The 25554-nt window shown below is 35.4% G+C and overlaps 1 protein-coding gene across 1 annotated transcript in view; it reads right to left on the reverse strand.

Moving 5' to 3' along the window:
• The window catches only part of FAM172A (family with sequence similarity 172 member A), a 429609-nt gene that overhangs the window by 155554 nt on the left and 248501 nt on the right, over positions 1-25554 (reverse strand). The window contains exon 9 of the mRNA XM_047089022.1: positions 1152-1268. Coding sequence (XP_046944978.1) covers positions 1152-1268 — 117 coding nt within the window. The remainder of the gene's footprint in view (positions 1-1151; positions 1269-25554) is intronic.

The following is a 25554-nucleotide window of genomic DNA, read 5'->3' on the forward strand; positions in this document are numbered from 1 at the left end:
CCCTCCTCAATGCCTATCACACAGCCTCCCCTCCCTCCCACCCCCCCATCAACCCTCAGCGTGTTCTCAGTTTTTTAAGAGTCTCTTATGGTTTGGCTCCCTCCCTCTCTAACCCTTTTCTAATGGAAAGAATAACAACAACAGTGAAAACACACTGGTAATATTATGATTATACCACTATGGGATTATACAGCTTAGTCCTTCTATATATTCAAGACTCTTTCCAAACATTAACTCTCCAGTCTTTACAGCACACCATAAGGGCTGGTAGAAGTTGCCCACCATACCCATGGTAAGAGGTCTGCTGAATAAATGTCTGGGTTTTCTATTAAGAACAAGTGGGAGAAAATCAGGAAGGTCAACTAGTTCTCATTTAAAGAAATATATGATTTGACTGGACAAGTGATATAGCATGGTGTAGATGATGTCAATTGCTTGTAATATCAGAAAGATAAGTATAAATAAACAAGAAGTTTCAGCTGTACATCTATAACCAAAATAAAAGAAATAATAGGTTGAAAGTTTAAAAAAAAAAAAAAAAGGAGCATGTTCAATGAATCATGATAGTTTTCAGGCTCACTAGCCCTCAGGAATGGTAAAAGAAGTTTTCTTATCCTGAGCTTGGACCATGACCAGCCCTTAAGTTTCTCCAGGCCCAAGGGTCCATCTGGCAAAACGCTATCAGCTTTTTACTTCTCCCCCTACTGGCAGTAGTGAGCCAATCCATTAAGAAGTGTCACATACTGACTACCTTTCAAGAAAAGGGTGAGACCCAATGTACATTAAGCTACTTTCCTGTAACTGAGCTGTACCAATGCTAAATAGCTGGTGGAAAAATTAAAAAATCAGAGAATAATAACCTCCTAACAGATCATGACCTTCTTTAGCCCAAGTTCCTACTGTATACTACATGCATACATAACATGCTACAGAAAGCCAAAAAAAGGGAGAAGGGCTTTCAGAAACACATTTGTTCTTCAGAAGGGTTTTCTATTATTATTTCAAGCGTGTCTACTTTTTTATATTCTCTCTAAATGTTCCGCCTCTAGAAAGGGAGTTTGGGGGCGGGAGGTGATATAAGTTGGTGGGGGCTCAAGATATAAAGGCTCTCACTCATTCATCTCAGCATTGAAAAAAAAATCTCGTCTCACCTCTCTCATCCATTCTCGAATCGTTTTGCCTGCTTCTTGATGCCACACATTGTGAACAGAGTCTGTCAACGCCACAGCAGTTACCTTACTTTTTACATCTGCTTCTCGTTGAATCATCTGTTTCAAAAAAAGGAAAATAAAATATTGGCTATAATTTTTTTCCCTACTGGGTGCAGCCTGCTTAGTCATAGATAATAATATATTAAAACTGAAAAAGTAACAGGCATCTCTTGTTCAAAGTTACTCTTTTCTGTACCAAACGCATGCCCTGTTCTTGTCCAGAGATGTGAAAAGACCTAATATTTTCTTTTAAAAAGATAATACCACTTAAGTCTTAGAACTACGCAGCTCTATTATTTTCCATGCGGTTTGACAATTCAAGGATTAAAGGGATCACAGGGGGAAAAAGGAGGAATCCCTGAGGGTTTCTTTTACAACTTTCTTCCACCACTTCCTATTTCAGTGCTTCAGGGAAGTTAGCACCCGGGGCTCACTGTTAGCTACTTAGGACTAACTTCTACTTATTTTCAGTAGATGGCATGTCAGTAATGAAAGATGTCTTGCTTTGACTTCTCCAATTTAACTAGCTTGCTCTTCAACAGAGTCTTGTAATTCCTTGGTGTTTTAAATGCCCACAAAGATCTTTCTCTTCAAAGCCTATCAATATCATTTGGCTTTCTAATGTATTTCTTCACGTTGACACGCTACAGTATTACACTCTAACTTTTTTCTTTAGAATGCTATTTCTATAAAATTAAATGGTTCTGAAACTTAAAAAAGAGCCATTGGCTTAAAGAAAACTGAAGAATTCATCAGTCGTCTGCAAGATAAAGAAAGTGAAAAATAATAGCTCCACATCGAAAGAATCATGAGAGGTTTTAATCTACTAAGACTAGGGACTCTGATTGACACAAGCATAAGAAAGCTTAATAAAAAATTACACTTAAATCAGGAAGCAGTAGCCCTAAATTTCATAGCCATGCCCTCACTGTTTCTTGGCATCAAATGTCTTTTCTCCTTCTAAAAAAGAGCAATTTCTTAATCATTTGCTATTAATTTCTATGAATTGTCTCTCAAAAGTATATAACTGCATTTTAAAACAGTGAGACTTCTGAGTGGTGATGAAAGCTCATACAGTGAACGTTGAAAAGCCAGGCTTCTGATACCAAATGATGCCTGTTGGCATTCTGAATGAAAAATGTCTCTCTCTGTTTTAAATGTCTTCAAACCCTACATACGCACATCCCCTCTCACTGAACACTACCTAATGGGAATCGAATTCACTGTTAATGCTGCTTCAGCAGAATTTCCACACCTTAAATCTTTAGGCCTTTTGTTTTCTGCTTATATAATGTGGAAATCTTAAAATCAATGTTGCTTGTCAACATCATAATGTAACTGCAAAAATTCATCTTGCAATATCAATCATATTTTTAAAAGCATAAAATAATACTCTAATTCAGTACTTCACATTCATTATTAAGTAGTTTGCTACCTTATAGATTTTATTTTAAAAATAGACTGTCATTCATAAAAAAGAATGAGATTGTGCCATTTGAGACATGGATGGACCTAGAGGGTATTATGCTAAGTGAAATAAGTCAGACTGAGAAAGACAAATACCGTATGACTCCACTCATAAATAGAATCTAAAAAACAAAACAAAACAAAAAACCTAAAAAGCAGAATAAGAACTATAAAAATAGGGAATAAACCATGGGGATGAGGCAGGGGGTTGGGCAAAATGGGTGAAGGGGAAAGGGAGCGATAGGTCTCCAGTTATGGAATGGGTAAGTCATGGGAATAAAAAGCACAGCATAAGGAACACGGTCAATGACATTATAATAGCAATGTAATGGGACAGATGGTAGCTATACTTGTGGTGAGCATAGCATGATGTATAAACTTGTCAAACTGCTAAGTTGTACACCTGAAACTAATGTAACATTGTGTATCAATGACACTCAAATTAAAATATAATAAAAAAAAATAAAACTACCTTAAAGAATAGATTGTCATGGATCATGTTGGCACTAGAATATAAAAATTTAAACTGACATCAGATAGAACTCAAAATTCCACAACAGTGAATCCACCTGGCTCATGAAGAAGCTACATGTCCTTACTCTCATTTTCTAAACAGTTAACACTTTTAGAGATCTAGAGCGATTGTTGCTAAAGTTACAAAACAAGAGCATGCTCTTCTGGTATTCTAAGAATATGTCTGCATTTTAAAATATTTGCCCTGGATTTTGTTGTGGTTGTTGTTAACAAATGCTGACTTGTGTAAGGTGGCGTTATCTGAAGACACAGAATACGGAAAGCCATTTGTGAAATGACATAAAATTAAGAGTCAAACAGGCTGAGGATTTAGTGGGAAAGCAGGAAATGTGGTAATTAAAATTCTAAACTTGGAAAAATATACAGTTGTTAGATGGACTATCAGAGAAAAAAACCTTTGGTCTGTTTTTCCATCTGGCTGACATTTCACACAATGGATGTGACGCTGTGTAACTTTTCTTCACAGAATCGAGCATGATATCTCTTATACAGTTTTAGTCCTTTACAGTATAAAAATCACTTTCACATTATATTACTAGAGGTGAAGAGTGGTCAAATTCTAGAGGATCTCAAAGAAGAGTGGGCTACAAGTGAACCCAGTACAAAGAATTTCAAATATTCGACTGTTTAGTAGGAGTAGTAGAATTGTAAATTGGTGAAAATCTTAACAGTTTAGTTCTTTGGATTGATTTACCTCTATTCTAGCCTCACTGAAGGTACTTGCAACTGCCATTTCTGTCCAAAGCCTCTGGCTTCTTGTATGTGTTAGCTTGGTTCATAGCCCTTCCCTCTCTTACTGCCTCCACTGGGAGTGAGCACTGATGAAGAATGCTGGAGAATAGCAATGATGGGGTAGGGCGAACACAGGAATCAAGATTGTTTAAGAGACAGACTCTAGATAGAATATAGAACAGGTGGAGGTGCAAGGTGGTTTTTATTAGGATCCATGGATAGGAACTCCTTTGGAATTCCTTGCAAAATTCTGTCTGTACATGATAGGAATATTTTTCTGGCAGAGGGTCCTAAGCTTTCATTAGATTCTTAAAAGGATTTTAGTCTCTAAAAATAATAAGACCCTGTAATTTCAATGTTCCCATATAGTCTTGGATGAACTTTGAAGTACCTGCTAAGTGAACTCTTCAAATAATGAAGATCAATTTCACACCTATACCAATCTTTCAAAAATAAAGGACGACCTTCCATTTTTTGTTATAATGTCTTTAGTATGGTATCAATAGTTGAATAAAAGTGATAAAAAAATTTGATCTCCTAGACATCAACATCTCAAAGCTTCATGGCTTAAGAGGTTATGTATGATAAAATTATAATTAAGATACTATTTATTTTTATTTGTGTGTACAATGTTTATTTACATCTGAGTAGGACTTCATCAATTTCAAAATGAATAATCATTCTTATTTTATTCTTAAATAATATTGAAATATATACAAAACTTGAATTATTTTTCCCATTTGTGGAGGAGGAAACTGGTTGAGACTGAGAAATTGGTTAAAGGCCACACAGATACAAAATGACACAACTCTGCATTGTCCCTGCCTTTAAGTCCTGTGTTCTTTCATGAAAGTCACATGGGGTCTATTTCTCAGTAATATATCATAATGCTCTTACATAAATGAACTCACTTGATTAATCTCCTTTTCTTTACAGTATTTCAGTAACACAGTATTTCATTGACTTGGACATTTAAAAATGGTTAAAGAAATTCAAATCCAGATCAGTAAAGAATGTTGAAATTCTAAAAATCATACCAACATAGAAATCAGTCATGTGCTAAACCAGACTATCAGCAGCATTTAAAAATTATTGTTACAGTTCTAAAGAAAAATGATGTCTGGGGTAAGAGGGAAAATTAAATATTTCTTTAAAACATACTGATGATTTGAAAATACAAAGTATTTGATGCTGCCACCTGATATTTTTGCCCCCTCGCTTTTTTTTTTACACTTATTTATTTTTGAAAGAGAGAGAGAGGAGAGGGGCATAGAGAGAGAATCCCAAGGAGCCTCCACACTCTCAGCATAGAGCCCGATGTGGGATTTGAACCCATGAACTGTGAGATCGTGACCTGAGCCGAAATCAAGACTGAGTCACTGAGTGACTGAGTCACTGTCTCCCTTTCTTAATTGTATTTATCTCTTCATAGTCCTTTCATCTTAGCTTCTACAAAATTAATTTGCTCTTTTATTCCCGATATTGAGTGTTCCTAGTCTGACAAAAGCTTAACTAACCCAATAAATATGAAGTACTTTGAACAGATTAAAAACATATACCATCTGTATACAGGCTCATCATACTCTTAAAATTTTTGGAGTTTGCATTATTTTTTTTTCTAGAGTAAGATTTTAAACATTAAGTAACTGTAACAAGAAAAGAAAGCCTATCAGACCCTAAGAGTATTTGGTGAGATGAAGATCAGGGGACGGGGGGTGTGGTGTGGGAGGGCCATTGTCAGCAGTAGCCAGCCATGCTCCCCTCCATGTGCACTATGGCCCTTCCTGCTACCATTTCTCCCCCGAAATCACACAGATCTTTTCTGTCCACGTACCTCCCCTCACCATGCTTTCTGCAAGGCCCTCAGAGGAAGGACCTGCCTACTATCTTCACAGGTACCTGGCCAAATCCAAATGTTCATGTCCCTTTAAAAGTTTCTTTATTCCCTTTCTGTACCTATTTCATTTTTCCCACCCATCTATCATGAACTACTTTTAGAAAAGGAAAGCACAGACTCCTTTACTTCTACCAAATTAAGTTAAAAAGTTGCTGTCCACTTGTCTTAGCTTAGACGATAAGCTTTTGAAGGCAGGGGGATGTTCATGTTAGACACTCTGCCATGAGTCTTTGGAAGCAGTTTCATATCTCTAGCTGAGGGTCTTGGGTTTTGGAAATTATGAATCCAACCCAACACAAGGTTCAGTTCTCTCAACATAAAGAAGTGAACCCTGCATTGGGTTTGTCTTCACCCTAACCTAAAAGAAGTGCATTATTTCATTTTCCCATATTTGTGGCCCAGCAGTTAAAGTGCTCAGAATAAATTATCTTAGATTTTAAAGTCCAAGGGGGCCTCCAGAAAGAAGGCAGTGTGAGTTGGGGGTAGGGATGTGATAGGTGCATACAGGTCCGTATCTATATTAGCATATATAATATGTTTTAAACATGTTTTTGAGGGAAATGTCTTAATGTCTTTCATCAGCAAAAGTCACTACCTTCCTTTAAAATTCTGACATGTGCTACACATATGCACTGTGAGGGTTACAGCATGTGAATCGCTTGTACAGGAAAGAATATTCTGAAAGAAAATCAAATAATGCATGTTTCCATCAGATTAGGATCTGATACTACTGCACATTTATAAATCTGAGGATCATTACTACTGCATGAGCATGAATGAATCATCACTCTGATTAATAGCACAGTTGAGATGTCTTTTAAAAATGCGTGCGTGTGTGTGTGTGTGTGTGTGTGTGTGTGCATAAATAGATTAGCTCCCTCTCGAGCTCCTGGAGTTAAGATTGCGGATTAAGCTGTTTCAAAGGTTTGAAAAGTGTGAAAATGTGACACCTTGTAACATTTTTGTTGTGCAGATTATAATTACACTCAGTGCTTCTAGTTGAGTGTAGTTTTTATGTAGTTTGATAAGCCATGATACTTTACCACAAACCTCTCCCATCACTTTACATTTGTGCCTGTACATCTCCTGGCTCATGGCACACTGCCGTGTGTGCTATCAGGCCCACTGGGTTGGAAATGTATGTTGGGCCAAGATGACTAATCAGCCGACGCTGGGTTTGGCAGAGTCTTTTCTGTTAATGTCTTCCTGAAGATTCTTTTGTACATGTCAATCCCAATAGTGTGCTATTCACAGAACAAATATCACTTTTGCCACAATATTGAAACCTCGGTCCTGTCACCCAAGGCCCTTGAAGTACCTCTAGTGATTACAGTGAAATATACACACTTCAGTAGATGAAATATGAAGACTAAACTGCCCAGCAGGAAATCCAGACAACTGTGACATTCAGCTCTCACATGCTATTCAGTTCACATTTCTAATCTGCATTCACTTCTTTTTTTTTCTTCTCTTCTTCTTCTCCTTCTTTTTCTTTTTCTTTTTCTTTTTCTTTTTGGAAAGTAGAAACTTTCGAGTAAGCAGTCTTTATAAGGGATGCAGTGGTTAGGTTCAAGGATTTTGGAATCAGATTCCCTTGTTTCAAATCCCTGTTCTGCCGCTTCCGGCAATGATCCCTTGAGTGAATTATTTCAATTTTTTCTGGGTCTCAGTTGCATCACAGGTAAGAGGGAGATGGTAAATACATCTAACTCATAGAGTTATTTTGAGTTGAAATGAACCGAATATAAAGCGACTAGTGGAGGATGTGGCACATAGTACACAATTATAATAGATGATACCATAAAAACACACCAGACAAACTACTCCATATTTGTAAACTAGCCTTTCTCAGTGTAAAAGGTAACAGAAGCTTACCCAAGAATACCTTTAATGACAAATACTGGTTTTTAAAAAGACACAGGTCCATGAAAGAGAAGAAACTTATGACAGGCTGGTTTTGCTTTAGAGTACATGGTTCAGTAATTCTAAAACTACCTGGCCGAGAAATAGAAAGAGGTGCTTATTGTGTTTGTTTAAGATCTTGTAATCAGAACACTGGACCTGTAATAGCACTATGCGCTTAAAAATTACAACAGAATTGGTGAAGCCATACTGTGGCAGCTCTCGTTTCCTGCCATCAGTGAGCCCTTTCAGAATTACTTGGGCCAGCAACAAAGCATGGAGCCGTGGCATAGCAGTGCCAAGCTGGCAGCGAGTCCCTGTACCACTTTGTTTCCTACATAGAGGAAGTATAGCTGACTACATTTAAAAAAAAAAAAAGAAGACAATCACAGAGATACAAAGTATGTCGGGAGGAAGGCAGCATAGCGTTGCAGTTAAAAGCATGCATGAGCTTTGGAACTCCTTGTCCCTAAATTTTAATTTTTGGTTCATCATTATCAGAATACAAAAATGGGAATAATAATAGTAGTAGTTACCTCATAGGATCACCGAAGGACAACTGAGACAAAGCATGGGAGCAATCAATATTGTCAGCTGCTATCATTATTACCTTGACATTCATTTTTAATTTCTGAAATCTGCTCTTCCTTTTAAATATGCTATCTATGTACTCTTCAGTGACATCAACATTTGCACAAATTGGGTAGCAGTTGTGTGTCCTACAACTACTACATCCCCTGCTCCATCCCCTAATTATGTAAAGCGATTTGGGCTTGCTTAAATGATTGTAGAGACAATGATTAGGTATAAATAGGATAACTACACATTCTAATTAGCCCGGGACATTCCTGGTTCATAACTACTGCCCTGGCATAATGATCAGTCATGTCTCTTTCCACTGTTAAACGTATCCTAGTTTGGATGATAAATTATATGGTCACTATATATACAACAGAAGTTCAATGTTACTCTAGCAAACAGGTAGATCTTACAAAGTTTCAATGCTCAACAATTTAAGCATATACCCCAAAGCTATAAAGTTATCACTATAAAAATAATCATGTAGGAAAACATACAAGAAATATTTCCAGAAGTTCTTAAGTTTAAAATTTAAGGGCAAGCCTTAGCGCTGTGCTGAGCCCCTCACAGACGGACATACAGCTTCACACCCTGGGTAGATAAACATGGCCAGCTGGAGCTCCACGGTAGCAACAGGATAAGACAACATTCTCTTTTCCTGTGCTTTGAAGCCCTAGCTACAATTCTTACAACCTTTGTCTAATTTCAGGAAGGAAAAGGCTCTCCACAGGCAAGAACCCCAAGGGATAGGGTATGTAAACTGAAACTTCTTGGGTCACATGTATTTATGAAGATAAGTCTCCAGCCACCAGTTAGGGAATGGCAAGTTGATTTAGTATTGTAGGTGGCCAGAAGAGAGCAGTAATAACTTCCTTTTCCTTTTCTGCCTAGACTATGCTGCCACGTGCAGGCTCCTACAGGGACAAAAAAAAGCATACATGGAAGGTAGGTTTAAAAGAAAATGAAAACAAACAAACAAACAAATACAAGTGATTGACAATCTGGGAACTGGAAAAGAAGACCAGTGCTTTACAAAAAATACATAGCGACAGAAAAAAGGCAACAGTTTGAAAAACTTCATCAATCATGAAAGTGGCAAGTTAATTGTAAGGAAAAAAATAAAAGAGGTCACATATTAAGAAAACAGTGTAAGGATTCATCAAAGTGATTTCTTTGATTAAAATGTTTTACGATGTAATGTCATAAGACTGATCATAAGAAGGCAGGATATTATAAAACATAGCTTTAAAAATTATAATGAACATAAATCAAGTGGATATATTAAAAAGATGTAAGTAAGAACTAAACACTGCCAGTCTAAAAAACTGGGGCAGGCTTGGCAAAGGAGATGTTTAACTGGTGACAATACATAGTCTTAGATGGAACAATGAGAAAACTTATTAAAACCTTATAAATGTACGATACACCCAGAAATGTTTCTGATACAAATAAGTAGTAAGCATGTTCACAATACTCAGTTTGAAAATCACTTATGACAGACGAATGGGTGGCTCAGTCGGTTAAGCATCAGACTCTTGGTTTTGGCTCAGGCCATGATCTTGCAGTTCATGGGTTCGAGCCCTGTGTCAGGCTCCGTGCTGACAGTGAAGAGCCTGCTTGGGATTCTCTCTGTCTCTCTCTCTCTCTCTCTCTCTCTCTCTCTCTCTCTCTGTGTCTCTGTCTCTCTCTCCCCCTCTCTCTCTGCCCCTCCCCTGCTTGTGCGCTCTCTCTCTCAAAATAAATAAACTTAAAAAAAAATTCAATAAAAATCACTTATGAGCCTTTATCAACTGGCATATGCCAGAGATACTTTTGTATATACAGAATTTGTCAATCACTGAATGGTTTAAAAACTTGCGGCAAAAGATTTCATTAGGTCAGGCAGAAGCAAGGAATACACATCTGGCTGAGAACGTGTTAATACACTCGTTTTAAAGCACACCATTTTATTTTGGTCTGGGAACAAGAAAGGTAAAGAGATAAGGTTTCTTGCCACAAAGATATATAATAGATAACCAGAGTATAGGAGATTATGTTATTTAACAAATTTTTCTTAAAAGCTTTTACATTAGTCAGGTGTGAGGTGATGGATATGTTGACTGACTTGGCTGTGGTGAATATTTCACAATGTATACAGATATCGAGGTTATCAGGTTGTATACCTTAAATATATACAATTTCAGTCATCAATTATACCTCACTAGACTTGGAAAAAAGAAACCTTTATTTTGAATTTCTACATAGATGTTTGGTGTGTTTTAAATTCTACTAAAGTTTTTCAAAGTTATTTTATAACTTTAAAAATATTTTTGTAAAAAATTCAAGTTTCAATTACTTTATCTTAAGGACTGTATACTCTGTTACCTGGAATAAACAGGGAAAGCAATATTGTAATTTATCAGCTGTTTTAAGTAATGCACTATTACTACAAAGTTGAGGAAACATGATTTCTGACCTTTGGGAAGAACTCCCAATTTAGGAAGGAAGGCATGTTCAGGTAAGTTCTGTAGAACCCTTTAACATTCTGAGTGTGTGTGTGTGTGTGTGTGTATAGAACAATTTCTTTTTAAGTACATTGGTAGCTGAAGGATTATGTACCTGTTTTTTTTTACATGAGGAAATTGATGTTTTTTTTTTTTTTTTTAAATTTTTTTTTTTCAACATTTATTTATTTTTGAGACAGAGAGAGACAGAGCATGAACGGGGGAGGGGCAGAGAGAGAGGGAGACACAGAATTGGAAACAGGCTCCAGGCTCTGAGCCATCAGCCCAGAGCCTGACGCGGGGCTCGAACTCCCGGACCGCGAGATCGTGACCTGGCTGAAGTCGGACGCTCAACCGACTGCGCCACCCAGGCGCCCCGAGGAAATTGATGTTTAGAGAACATGACTTGCCCGTATCACATAGTTACTAAGTTGGCACTGCTACATCTTTTAACTCCAAATCCCATGTCTTTACATCATGGCTATCTGTATATAATATCTTAAATGTTCTCTCTTGAAATACTTGTTACAGTGGTAAGGATTAGTTCACGGTCTTTCTTTCCCACTGAAATGGAGGCTCCATGAGGGCAGGATCATATTTGCCAAGTCAGCAACACATCACCATTCCCTGCACAATGACTGACCTATGCTAAGTGCTCAGAAACTACTTGTGAAACAAACAGAGGTGCTATTTACAGAAATGCAATAGATAAGGGAAAGTGATGGTTAGCAAGTTAGAGTGATGTCTGGTTTGGAGCATTAAGAAACAGACCATATTGTAGGTTGGATTCCCGAGGAAACAGACTCTGAAATGGAATTCAGCATGCAGGATGTTCACAAAGGATGATCAACATCTGAGGAAGGTGTAGGGGGTAAAACAAAGCAGGAATGGGCAGAGAGAGAAGTCAAGGTAAGATGGAAGTCCAACGATCATCTCATACAACCCCAGGGAAGCTCTGCACCTAGAATGACCCTTTGGAGTCATTCTAAGCTGGGCCTAGATGGGTTGGCCTTTAATCACCCATATTGTTCTGTCTTTGAATATGAGCCCCCACAGCAGCCAAGTCAATCCCTGTCTTATGAAAGCACTCTTAACAGTGGGGGCAACAGAATCCTTTATTGAAGGAGTAAGTGGGCAGTGTATCACAATGTCCACTACAGGCCGTAACTGAAATTAAGCATTAGCCTACTGTCCATTCAAATCTAAATCGTCCTTCTAACCTGCCTGGCACTTAGTATTTGTGTACTCAAGATTGCATTATGATTTAACTCACTAATATCTATGAGATCAAGTAAATTCCTCTTGGATTTTAGGTCTCTCACAATCTAATTCCATATTATCTATCCTGTCAAATTTTGCATTATCCCCCAACTAAAGATTCTAAAGGAAAAACACAGTCAAAATATGGAGACACACTGACTATTAAAAAGCATAAAGACATCAAAATCACAAAATTCAAAAATTATCTTACAAACCCATTGGGAATGATTTGATTTCTTGGATTTCAAATGAAATGTGTATGTCAGAAAAGCAAGGTATACTTGTGATTTCAAATCTGAGTGCAAAATAACCCCAAACTTCAAATAAAGTATGCAATAGTCACTTAGTGTCTGCCATCATAAACTCAAACCTGGCGGTGTTGGTAGGGAAAAAGGAAGGGTGTGCACGAACAGGGAAGTTTCACTGTAAAAGTAGTTGGGTTGGCTTTTCAAATGGCAGCCTTGATGATATAAATAAAGACTGTGCTATCTAAATTTGGGGATTGAATAAAGACACTTAAAAGATTTTTATTCTTTCCAAGATCTTAGTTACTCCATGTCCTGAGATGTTTCTGAATTTTTGCCTCTAGGAATTGAGGGTAATCTTCATTTGACCATATTTCTTCAAATGCAGGGCTCAGATTTATGCAAAAAAGTGCGGCATAAACTGGAAGGGGACTGTTAACTTTTAGATTCTAGTGTAGGCATTGACCCATCGATACAGGAAAGCAAGACCACGTAAATGTTCCTAAAACCAGATGTGTTAATCAACTGTGAGTTATGAGAGTTATCAAACATTGGGAAGAGGTTGACACCCATTTTTAAGGGGAAAGTGACATCATTATAGTAAGAAGAAGTCACAGACTTCCTACATGGTTTGACGATATTTGGACAAGAATCTCCAGATGGCTCTTCTACCTGGGAGGTTATGCTCAGTACTTGGAGCTTATGTGCCTGCTTAAACATTCAAGTGAATATTGTTGCTGGAAGAAATTTCTATTCAACTACCTATGAGGGCTGTTTAAATGCAAACTCTACTGACCAACAAATATAGGACGATCCTTTAAGTTAGGGTATTAAAAGATGATTCTGATTATATGTTGGAATCATTTTTCTTATGAAAGCACATATCACATTTCTGAAGTGATAAAGTAAGTCGGTGGGAATAAATGGCTTGAAATAGATTCATTTGAGGGGCTCCTGGGTGGCTCAGTTGGTTAAATGTCTGACTTCAGCTCAGGTCATGATCTCACAGTTTGTGAGTTCCAGCTCTGCACTGGGCTCTGTGCTGACAGTGCAGAGCCTGCTTTGTATCCTCTGTCTCTTTCTCTCTCTGCCCCTCCTCTGCTCGTGCACACACACACACACACACACACACTCTCTCTCTCTCAAAAATAAACAAACATAAAAAAAAACAAGAAATAGATTCATTTGAGATTGGACGTTTTAGGATTGTATTTACTGCACAAAACCATGTAAACATTAAAAGGAAGAAAAGACAGGGCTGGAATGAAAGTAGGTATTTACGTATATGGCTACATCTTCACCTCACAGATAGAGCACGTATACAAACTGTAGTAAAAGAGCACTTCTGACTTCATATACCAGTGAACTATAAACAACAGTCACTGTACACTAAGTGTCCTCTATCAACATCCACTGTAATGGCAAACGCTGGAGTAGCACTTCAGATCACTAACAGGAAGAAGAGAACCCTGAAACCTATCATTTAGACACCTGATGACAGCTCTGATGCAAGATGGCAGTGAAAAATTTATACCGAGGAAGGGTTGATGTGTGAATGAAGGAGAATTATTCTCCAAGCTGTGTTTTAAAATTCCTTCACGTGTCTGTTCATTAGCACTTCTTTGGGGGAGATTCCACTAGTTGAGTCAGGAATTTAGGGTCTATATTCCATTATCATTAAATATTGCCTCAGTTACATGAATATGAAATAATTCAAACAGTAAGAAATCTAAAATAAATAAACTCAGCACAGTACATGATGTTTAATAAGCTTCAGCATTTATTACAGTAGGAAGCAGAATTTTTGTTACATCACACCTTTTGTTAAGTAACCAGTTTAGCCAACAGGTAATCCTCTGAAATGGCAAAGATATAAAATAGAGTCAGTAGTTCACTCATTTAGAAATTCAATTATATGTCACTGTTTCATAGCAGGTTAATTACTCCATTTACATTTTTGCAATTTTAGAGTAGTGCATGAAAGGCGACAGACTGACAGCACTGCCGACTGAAATTCTTACACTATCTTCCTGAGTGTGAATAATATAAAAGACAATGTACAAAACAGAACTACACAGAGGTTTTACGTGGTGAGATTCTCAGTGAAACAGACATGGTGCGGAAATAGGAGAAGAAGAGAGGTGCTTTCAGAAAAACTTTATTGAAGAGATAAGGCAAAGGGGAACTGGTCAATTGGTAGGTAGTTTCTATGCTGTCCTTCTAGGCATATATGTATGAAAGAATGGAGGTCAAATAACTACAAAACATCAATGTGTCTGAAGGGAGGCCTGCGAATGACATTCAAGAGAAGTTCAAAGAAGAAATCTTAGGCAAAAAAGAAACAGTGACTCCTTGTAGGGAAGGTTATCATAATCAGGAGTGTAACAAGAGGCAGAAAAAAAGATACTGCCACAGACAGATCACAAAAGAAGACAATGCATAGGCATGAGGAACAAATGTTGAATTTCCATAGTTCTGATCCTAACCCTCTTTCACAAGAACCCAACCTGCCATCCCTCACTGTGGGTGTCATGATGAAATCTACCATACTACTTTCTGTCACTGAGTTGTCAGCAAAAGCAAAGCTTCCCTAAGTCTGTCTCTTCCTACACAAGCTCCAGCACGTACTATGATCTATTAGTCATTTTCCTCCTCGCATAGAAAAAAAAAAAAAACTCATTGGTGAATTTTCCAGTACTCAAATTAAATGTTTCTAGACATTAATTTGATATTGACACCACTTTTTAATGGCGTGTGGGAGTGGGTGAGTTAGACCCTAATGCCTTAAAACGCACATTCTAATAAGAGTCATGAATGCATCGCAATATCTCTTACGGTCTTTTACAGAAAAGAATGAATTTACAGGTGGCATCAGAGCTTACTGAAACCAGTAAATATTAATTAATGCTGATGTGGCTCTACCTACAATATTGAAGTAAAGAATGGAAAAATTGTTAGAGACATTAGAAATTACACAGTCCATTTCCTTTCTGTACAGATGAGAAAAAGAAGAAATGACTTAGATATAACCTCTAGTTCTGAAAGACATGGGATTGGCCCAGCTATAACTCAAAATTCCACAAATGATAATGCCTCTCCTTTATTCTGTGCCACTCTGTACTACCTAAAAGCACACGTGCCATTAGTTCCTTGGTGATGTATCCTAGTGCTCTGCTTCCTTGTAATACTATGGGTTCCAAAGTGACAGACATACTCTAATGCAAGTTTTGGAGATGGCAAGCCACCAAGGTAGTTTGTACACATAAACTGCTTTAATTCTGTGGACTAAATAGCTATTGTTTTGTTCTTTTTCTGGTCAATATGGCAGGTAAAGTCAGTCAAACTGGTTTCTTCATGTAGATACTGCCTTACTATGGAAATGAATGTGGAAACATTCATCTTTGTCAGAAATTATGTCAAATTATTCAAATTTATTGGTGAATTACAGCAAACATCCCAGCTGATGAACATCTCAGTCATATGTTTTTTTAGAGAACACTTATGGTTCTGCAAAGATAACACTACAATGAGCTTTCCCATTCTGAAGCAAAGATGTTTGAAGAGAGGACGGGGTCTGTTATTCAAGATAATAATTTGTTTTAATCATAAAACATTCCAAAGATGTCCAGCACTGTAAGTATTAAAATGTATTTCTTCCGATAGTGTTGCTATTATTTTTCTCTTCCTGTTCCCCTCTTTCAAGACCTTTACAAGGCCATCTTCTAAGACCTTTCTGTCAGTCTCCATCTTTTCCATAGACATACTGTGGCCTTCACATTAACACTGCTTCTCTGGCTTGAGGTAATAAACGATTAGCTACAGCACACACATTGGTGTGATGTTCGTGTTACTCTTTTGCTGTACTACACCCAGCCACTGTCTCAAAAATTAATGCAAGTATATCAGGATCTGAAATTAACTTTTTATAGCCAAAAGCAATGTCCTCCTAGGAGGAGAAAAGCCTATTATAAATGGGCTAGCATCTGATTGCTTGTAGGTGGTGAGTACTAGGAAAATAACATTTCAAATTATAAAATGGGGACTGTAACAAAAGCTGCCCCATATTGACTAATCAGTGTTTTGTTTACGGACTGGTAAGGTCTAACTAGGTGGTACCAATTTTTAGTAAGTGATAAATCTATTAGTGAAGATCAGAGATGAGGCTAAATTAGCTAATGCTCTTACAATGTTATACAGAAATAATTTGAAAAATACTTGTATGAAAAATAACAGATAATATTTCTCTATGAACTGTGTATTAACCTTGAAAGCTTCCCCCCACCAAGAAATCATATCAAACTAGCCACTGAATATATTTAAAAGTATATGTTGTTCAATAAACATCGAGAAACCACTTGGAAAATCAGAAAAGAAAGAAATCAACCTACAATAATGCACATATCCATTTCTCTTTGAAAAAATTTTAATAATTTCTCCTTATAATACGCATTGAGTGGAACCCAATATGGGGTACCATGAAGCAAAGGTATTTTACAAATTTTATTTAAAACTTCCCATGTGTTTATGCTGAGATATTTTATTGGTGTTCAGACCAAGCTTCATCATACTAACAATATTTTTATCCCTTTTGGTCAGGATGTAAAATGTATGCCATGAAAACTTTAAGATCTGTGAAAATACTTTATTCTAATTAGTCATGTTAAAAATCAATATCTTTAGCTAATAAAAACGGCATGATCTAATTGCATATTTTCTTCTATATGATGTATGGCTGTAACTCTAGAGGAGAATATGGAATTTTACTAGTTCTCTCATGGATCTGATTAATTAGGAGAACAGAGAAAAATAGTTTTCTTTATTGTATAGGCTATGATTGCTTTCCACCTTTGGTAGGGGGGACAGCAAGAGGACAGAGAGTTTTATTTCAAAAATATAACAAAGTCATTAATGTCTTTAAAAGTTAGAGGTAGTTCCTTAGTGTGAAACATAAGTATCTAGGTTTAAAATAGACATTAAGATTCTTAAAAATAACAAACAGAACAAACCTTTGTATTTTGAAGATCAAATGATAATCGTGAATTGAAAAAGTTTAGGTAATTATGTTGTCATTGGATGATCAACTAGTGGCCACAGTTCTAATCTATAAATATAGTTATGAATGGTAATGAATCCACTTTTCTCTACTTAGTTTTAAGTGATCACCTAAAATACAAGCTTAATTACAGTCTTTAAAATACTCTAGAAGAATTGCAGGTCACTTTTTAACTAAGTACGTGCTTAAAGATTACAAACAGGATCACTGAAATTATATAAGCAAAAAGGTACAAATTATTGCTATTTGTGCTCTTCATTCTTACGCTTTGCTTATCTTTCTCTTGACCTTTATCCAAATGAATCACACTAACTCTTGAATGCTTTCTCTCACTTGATTTCTAAAGCTGTTCATCACACTTGCTGGCTAGAAGCACAGCTGGCAAGGGATCTAAACCTCATCACTGGGCAAACTTGCCCTTCTGGTTTTGCCAAGAATGACATTTCCAATGGGGGAAAAAAGTTACTGTATGGGGCACTGGATACTGTATTTGTTTGTAAGAACCAATAGCTCCACCCCCTTTGTTAGCACTACATATAGGCACTAGAAATAAAACCAAAATAACAAAGAATTAAAAAGCCTAGAGTTCTCTAAATTCAATTGTTAATTAAAGTAGGAGCACAGAAATCAGCTGAGTATTTTTACTCATTTCCTGAAGTAAGATGCAACTGAGGATAAGCAGTGCCCCCTAGTGTCAATAACCACAGACAATAAAAGCTAAAGGAAACTTGCTAATGTTAACTGAACTAAAATTATTAAAAATATATGCAGGTAATAAATTATAAATCCATCATTATTCAAATTTTAAAATTTACATGTATATAAAGCTACACCACATAATCATTTATTTAATACTGATTTGCTCAGGAATGTGTGCTCACATGAAAACACACACACACACACACACACACACACACACACACACACACACACACTGTACACAGACTGACATGGCCAAGATGTCTTTAATGTTCCAGGCAGCTCAGAAAAAATATTCCACCCAGCACAGCAGGCCATGCATGAAGCGGGTGTCAGCAAGCCCAGCAGAATCAGTCACTGTGAAGACGTCTAATAGGAACTGCTGAATACACAATACAAGGCAGCATGGCCTGAATGGCTAAAGTGGAATGGCCAGAATGGAGTCCGAAAACTCATCCGAAATTGTAATTAAACCTGTAATGAATGTTTAAACATTCTTCTTTTTCTTTTTTTTTTGCTAGTAATAGAAGGTTAGCATATTTAGCCTGTATTAGAGACGTATTTTATAAATGGTCTAACTTTTACTGTGCATGTTCTGAATACTGGATCCTAAAATTTTAAATACAAATAAATAATATATATACATATATATATATATATATATATATATATATATATATCTGTTTTTAGGAGAAAATGCAACACACAAGATTAAAATGTTAGAAAATATGACATATATTTTATGGAATTGAAGTTGACTAATAATTTTTCTACATAATCTATGAGAAAACTTAAAAGTTATTTTTAAAGATTAATGAGGTATCTACAGAGTGATACATGTGACACAAAGGTAAACTTAGCATCTCATTCTATAAAATACTATCTAGGTCAGTATTTATTAACAGCCAATTTTTGGCATAGACCCCAGAAATGAAAGCAAACAAACAAAAACAATGTAAAAGAAAATACCCATACAAATAAAAATGACAAATAAAAAAGAAAAAAGCCAGGAAGAGTACAGTGTATATGACAAAGAGGCTAAAACAAATTAATAAAAAACAGTTGCTTGATTTTATTTACATAAAAGTACAGGGCAAAAAAAAAAAAGAGTTCAAGGCTATTTAAAACATGCGTTTATATAGGAAACCATTTGTCAATTACTTTTCCACATAAACCAGTGATGTATATACTACCAGTTTGCAGTTTTAAAAGCAAGGAACATAATTAGGCTTTTATGAAAAGATTCCAATGTGTGTTTAAATTGCTACATCTTTAAAATGAGGAAGGTGCAAATGTAGTAGTTTAGTATGCATAAACACAATGTCTAAATGATAGTTAAAAGTCAATAGGTATTTAGGACCTTTACTATAACTTCTGGTTAAAGCAGAAGCTTGATACTTCAACTACTTAAATTTAGGAAAAAGTTGTGAAACGCCTACTTTTGAGATTTTTAAGAAGTTTAACTCTAGCAGGGCTGTTAAAATCTCGGGTTAAAATTAAAAAACAGCAACAACCTTTTTGCTTGTCACAGTACTTAGGTAATGTTAAAAAGGATATTAAAGCATATGGACATATTTATGTTCAATTTAATTGTATTAATATCTATTTTGTTGCATCCTAAATCAGGAAAAATAGGTACCTGCTTAGATAGGTGATGGTGACAAATCAAAGCTTATAAACGTGAGGGGAGAGGTCTGATTTTTTATGTTGCAGAACTGTTGTACAAAATGCTACTGCAATTTGTACTAAACATCAAGTAATTTCTTATAAGCCTTCAAGAGGCAAAAACATAATTCATAGGAAGTTGTGTTCTTTTACCTCTTTTACAAATTTTCATAGATCTTTAGTTTCATCTTTAATTTAACTATCCATTATTTGATTATTTGTTATTAATGTAGGCACAAAGTGATATGAAATTCCCAACCCCACCCTACAACTGGCCTACATCATTTCCCAAAAGACCCAAGAAAAAGAGAAGGATAACTTCTAAAAGCTAGGAGATAATGGAACACCATTAAGAAAAGCTTCCATTTTCAGAGGTAAAAATTAATTTCTTAAACTTAACCCAGGACATTTCTATAAGTGTAGATTTGGGGGATTTATGAATAAATGCCCAGACCAGGTTTTTCGTGGATAAAGAGGAAGGTAAATAGGTCCACGCCTGTTGCATGAAAAAGATACTGGGTTAGGAGTATGAAGACTGTGAAGCTAGGTTTACACACAGCTGGACAGAAATGGTGAGAAGGAGCTATTATTATTCCTACAAGTTAAAAGAAATGGACAAGGTTTGTAATCCATGTACTCTATTATCATCATTAACATGGCAATGATTACATTTGATTCCTGCCTAGAACATCTCAGATAAAAGAGTTTGAAAGTATATGTACACAGACAGCAACACAAAGATACAGTTTTACAATGTGAGCCTTTAGCTTTAATTTCCTAAAGCCTGCATTAAAAATGTTCAAATACAGATATTCTTTTGCATATGTATTCTAAACAACTACAAACAAGAAATTCTTGTAAAGTGTTTAGAGGCGAAAAAGAGTATGAGATAAATAATTTCAAAGGAAGGAAGGTTATATCCTTAACACATGTGTATTCATTCAAGTATCTAACATGTAACAATCTCTTCATGCATATGATAGCACAAAGATTATTAAATGCTTCCACATACTTAAACAGTCATACATATGTATCAAATAATTGACCATAATAAATTTTTAATCAATAGCTCTCATTATACAAAAAACATTTTCTTTAGGATGATAAAGCAAAACTGTACTAGACTTTTAGAAATAAATCAGTATTATTAAAAGTTGGAAAGAACAAATAGAGCATAAAGTAAATATTAGTCCTTGACATTATTTGTTTAGCCACAGAGATATTTTAAGTATCATTTACAGCTGGTTATATTTACCAACAATGGTTAGTACTTGCTTATTAACCAGCAAATACTGTTTTAAAATATTATCTTGGGGCAGGAGAGAGGAAAATTAAGAGAAGGGTAGTAAACTATTTTTTCATTCAGAAATTATATAATCTTTTATTTATTTGCTTTACTTTTAGAAAAGTAACACTTCTGCATAAAACAAACTACAGCTTGTTTTGATGATTTTTTACATTGTATCTTGAAAAAATTAGAACTTTTACATATCCTAGTGTGAGTTAAAAATCTATAGTTACAATTAAAACTTAAGTTTTAAGCAATCAGATATATATATATATGTATATATATATATATATACATATATATATATATATATAAAATTAGACAGTGACAGGAAATTTACAAGGGTATCCTTAAAGATGAGAATATCAAATTTTATTTCATGAAACAATTGAGATTTTATGAAGAGATATATATAATATATAATTAATGGTTAATAATTTTTACTACTAAGTCACTGTAATATTATTAGAAATTCTCAGACCTACAATATTCTGCACAAGAAATACGGTAACTTCTAGAAATCGCCAATAAATATAGGATGCTTTGTCAAAGGGAAATAATGAGAAGGGGGCTGAAATCATTGTATCCTTCCTTCTATGATTTAAAAATAATTATTCTTATATTTGAAATCCATTAAGCTTGAAAGCTTTTTAGCAATTTCTTGCTTCTTCATTAGATATGGGAAAAAGTAATGGATTTCAGTGGACAACTTTTTACCAGCTATTTCATCATCTTTATGTTTCCCAGCACCTGACAACAAAGCCTCCCCCCCTCCACAGGTTTCCTCAGAAATGTTTTACAAAGAATCTGAGCACAGCGAACATATTTTATCCTCAGACCTCGATATTCCCTGCACGGGAAAGTCTGGAGGACTCTTCTAAGTCTGAGGTCCCGAGTAGTACCTGAGCAATAATAAAAAGAGTGGGCATCATACAACATCTTGACAGAATTGCACAGAGGCCAAGTTCCTTTTTTTCCCACCAAATACTGAATTATATTTCTCCAGTGTGGGTCCATTCAAGCAGCTGATTATGTGGTGTAAATTTGGAGGAGAAATATAGCAATTGTGACTGAATTATATAGCAGAAAATCTGGCCAGCTCAAGTGTGTATTTATACCTATTCAGAGTTGCACATGGTCATTTGTATTTGGGGTTGTCATTCAGTCCTATAAGGGATTTTCAATGGATCTCCTGTACCACCATACACTTGTTGGTTGTATGCAGTCAATGGTTCTTCCACACAGCTAAGCAAAAGCACTTTCCAGCATCTGAATTAGCTTGTTTGATCATGGCTTGCTGTGAAATATAGACTCCTCTGACTTCTGAGGTAAAAGAGCTCTCCTCTACTCATGAGATTATTTTACATCTAGCAGGAGCTTAAGATATATACTTACTCATTCAGATATGCAAATTTAACCACCAGAGACAAGTAAATTATGCAAGATGATGTACGTTTCATTTTAGCTGGAAAAAAATGTGCAAACACTATACAATTCCATTTCAGAGAGCTATACTTGCACAAAGTTGAGATGCTCTGAACAAAAGTTGCAAGGTAATATCCATGTTTCCACAGACTGGATTCAGTTTTGAAGAGCTGTTTTTAAGTATGTGAAGAGGTTTTTCATGTCAATACTTTGATGTGCCTTTTTTCATCGGTATTTTCAAAAGTTATTTTCCCAAATTACCCACTTATATTTAAACTTCAGAAAAAAATTATATCACTATTCTATGAATACTATTTTCATATTTATATGACTATATAAAATTATTAACAATTTAACACAATTTAAGCTTCACCCACAAAGCTAATTTTTCCTATACAAGGCCCATTTTCTAATGCATGTTATTTAAATTAATAATTGTTTACTGCATGTCCACGTGCTGAAAAAATTTCACATAACTCACATATATACCTCATGAATGCTGTAGCTTTTAGAGACACCTTTGAAACAGCAAATGACATTATCTAACAGCTTGACATGGTTACTGCTCTTGTATAATAAACACTGAGTTCACTCCAGGTTTAATTTTAAAGCACGAATTCTAGCATCTCTGATGCAAATAAAAGAAATGTGATCTCTAATATTTTACTATCAAATTTTACAAAACAGAATTATTAAAGTAGAAGAAGGTTTCTGTGGCTTATCATTTACTAAGTGATGCCACAGTGATACCACTGAACAAAATAATTGATGCAGTGTTTTTCTGTTACATTTATTTCCTATACTTTAACAATATTCAGAAATAGTGACCTGTTTAATGAAGATAAAGTAGAATATATGAAAATGTCCTGATTTGTAGTAAGTGTTACTAAATATGCTTTCCGAAACCATTGAGGAATTGTTGTAGCTGAGTGTAATTACCAACAGCACAATAATCAAATTCAGCCATGACACATTTCTAAATCTTTGCCAAAAGTAAACCTTCTCATAAATTCACATAGCCTCTGATGAAACAGCAAGCTGGTTGGGAGGAGGATGTTGCCGTGCATCTTGACAGAAACCTACATTTGTCTCACCAGTTCCTCACTAAAGATGTAGTAACTAGGTTGGGGGTAATGGGCATTTTCTTGATAATTAGCTGTGTAGGCAAATATGTTCTTTGGCAGACAATATAAATGTTGATTTAAGGACCAGCCAATAAAGAGTGCTAAACTGTAAAACATTCATTGCTCAGTTTCTCATAGATTTGGTTGAAGACTTAATTTTTATACTCAGGTTTCTGAAATAATGTACTACCACAAAAGTCATGATATAATGAAATGAACTTTACATATTTAATATTGATATGTAGCTGCTTAATAACTTCCATATTTGACATGTGATTCACAGTAACATTACTTACTACTAATAATGAATAGTTACAAGCAAGACATTCTGGACCACTGTTTCTTTGTGAAACTAATAAAACTCTTTATTTTCTTAAACACAGAAAGCAATGCATGTCTCACTGAAACTAAGAAATCTATAAAGCTAGTAAAGATAAGTAGATAACCTATCACAACACCAGTAAATTTTAGTTTATGTCTACGTTTAAGAGATCATCTTTAAAGAAAACGGTTTTAAGCTGGAAGTGAGATACACTGTTTTAAAAACAAAAATAGCACAAGATAAATGGCATATACTCTGGCAATTTTCTTTAACGTAGCTTTTTCAAATATGATCTAGTCTACAGTGCATTCAAACTGCAGAAACATCCAAATTATTTAAGAAAAAAAAAGAAGAGATACTTATCCTTGCAAAAAAGGGCCTATACTCAAAGGAACATCTGAATAAAATTGAGACATCTGCAGTAAAGTTTTACCTCCTCCCTAGAATGTTTGAGATGAACTCAGTGTAACACTGTCTTCCAAGAAAAGACAAAGTGATCAATGCAAGAACACATCAGGCTGCCTTGGACAGGCCAATCAATGCAAGAAAGAACCTTGCCCAGGGCCTTATGCAAATAGAAGCACGTCCCTCAACCTAGGGAGGGAACATGCGCAATAGATCAATTGGATCTAAAAAACCTTACAGCTATATCAGCTTCAGACAGTAAATATATACTGATGAATACCTCACACTTACCGCGAATTCTTAAAATGGGTTACTTTTAATAGCTAGTTAAAAACTTTCTGGGATCCAGAGTACAGCAAAGAGGAAGAAAACATCATGGGAGAAACACTCAGCATTACTTTGGAGAATGCAAATAAAATTCTTGAGTTCTTAAAATTTCTAGGCATAGCTGAATTTTGCTGATGTTTCAGAAGGTTAAATTTTTAGTATGTTTGTATTCATGAACAGGAAATGAAAATCTTAAAAAAAAGCAGAGACTGTCTCAGGTAGTTCTTGAACCAGGAATAAATGAAAATGTTGTAGGAAAAATAATTCAAGTTTTAAAATTATAGTCATCATTCTCAGTCACCGAAGATTATCTTCTATAGTGGTTAACCTATCGATATAGAAGCAGTTTTTCTTTTAAAGGTAAAATCTTTATTTCCAAAAACCACTCTAAAATCTGATTAGAATGCATAATAAGTTCAAGGGCTACTTAGTACACAAAGTTAGTACACAAAGCTCTATCCCTGTTAAATGGTCTTGAAGGCAAGTCAGATGCTGTATAAGGCTACATCGAAAATGCTCAATTATCAGGTATTCAAGCAAGTACCTGAGCACAAAATTATTTCCAAAATATTTTCATTTTTCTTTTGTTTTTAAACCTACAGTCTCTCCTTAGGAATATCACATTTTATAAAAGCCCTTCATAACTTAAAAGCCAAAATCATATTTTAAATAGGAATTATAGCATCAGCAACTATAATAAAGATACTGCCAAATGAATAAAAAACTCTGTAAACATCTGCTAGTACATTTACTTTGAAATTCTAAATTTAAAACCCTAGCTGCAGATACATTTTCTAAAAGGTGTGTAGCAAATATTTCTAATATTAAAAATAAAATATATGTCTTTTCCTTTACTTATTGATGTGTGAGCTCTCCTTAACAAAACACTATATAAAATATGAAAATCAGACATCTAATATAAAGCTTCACTATGTA

This window comes from Lynx rufus, unplaced genomic scaffold, assembly GCF_022079265.1.
Source record: "Lynx rufus isolate CCGP_SWC_20201006 ecotype Redwood Valley unplaced genomic scaffold, mLynRuf1.p SCAF_1, whole genome shotgun sequence".
NCBI lineage: Eukaryota > Metazoa > Chordata > Mammalia > Carnivora > Felidae > Lynx > Lynx rufus.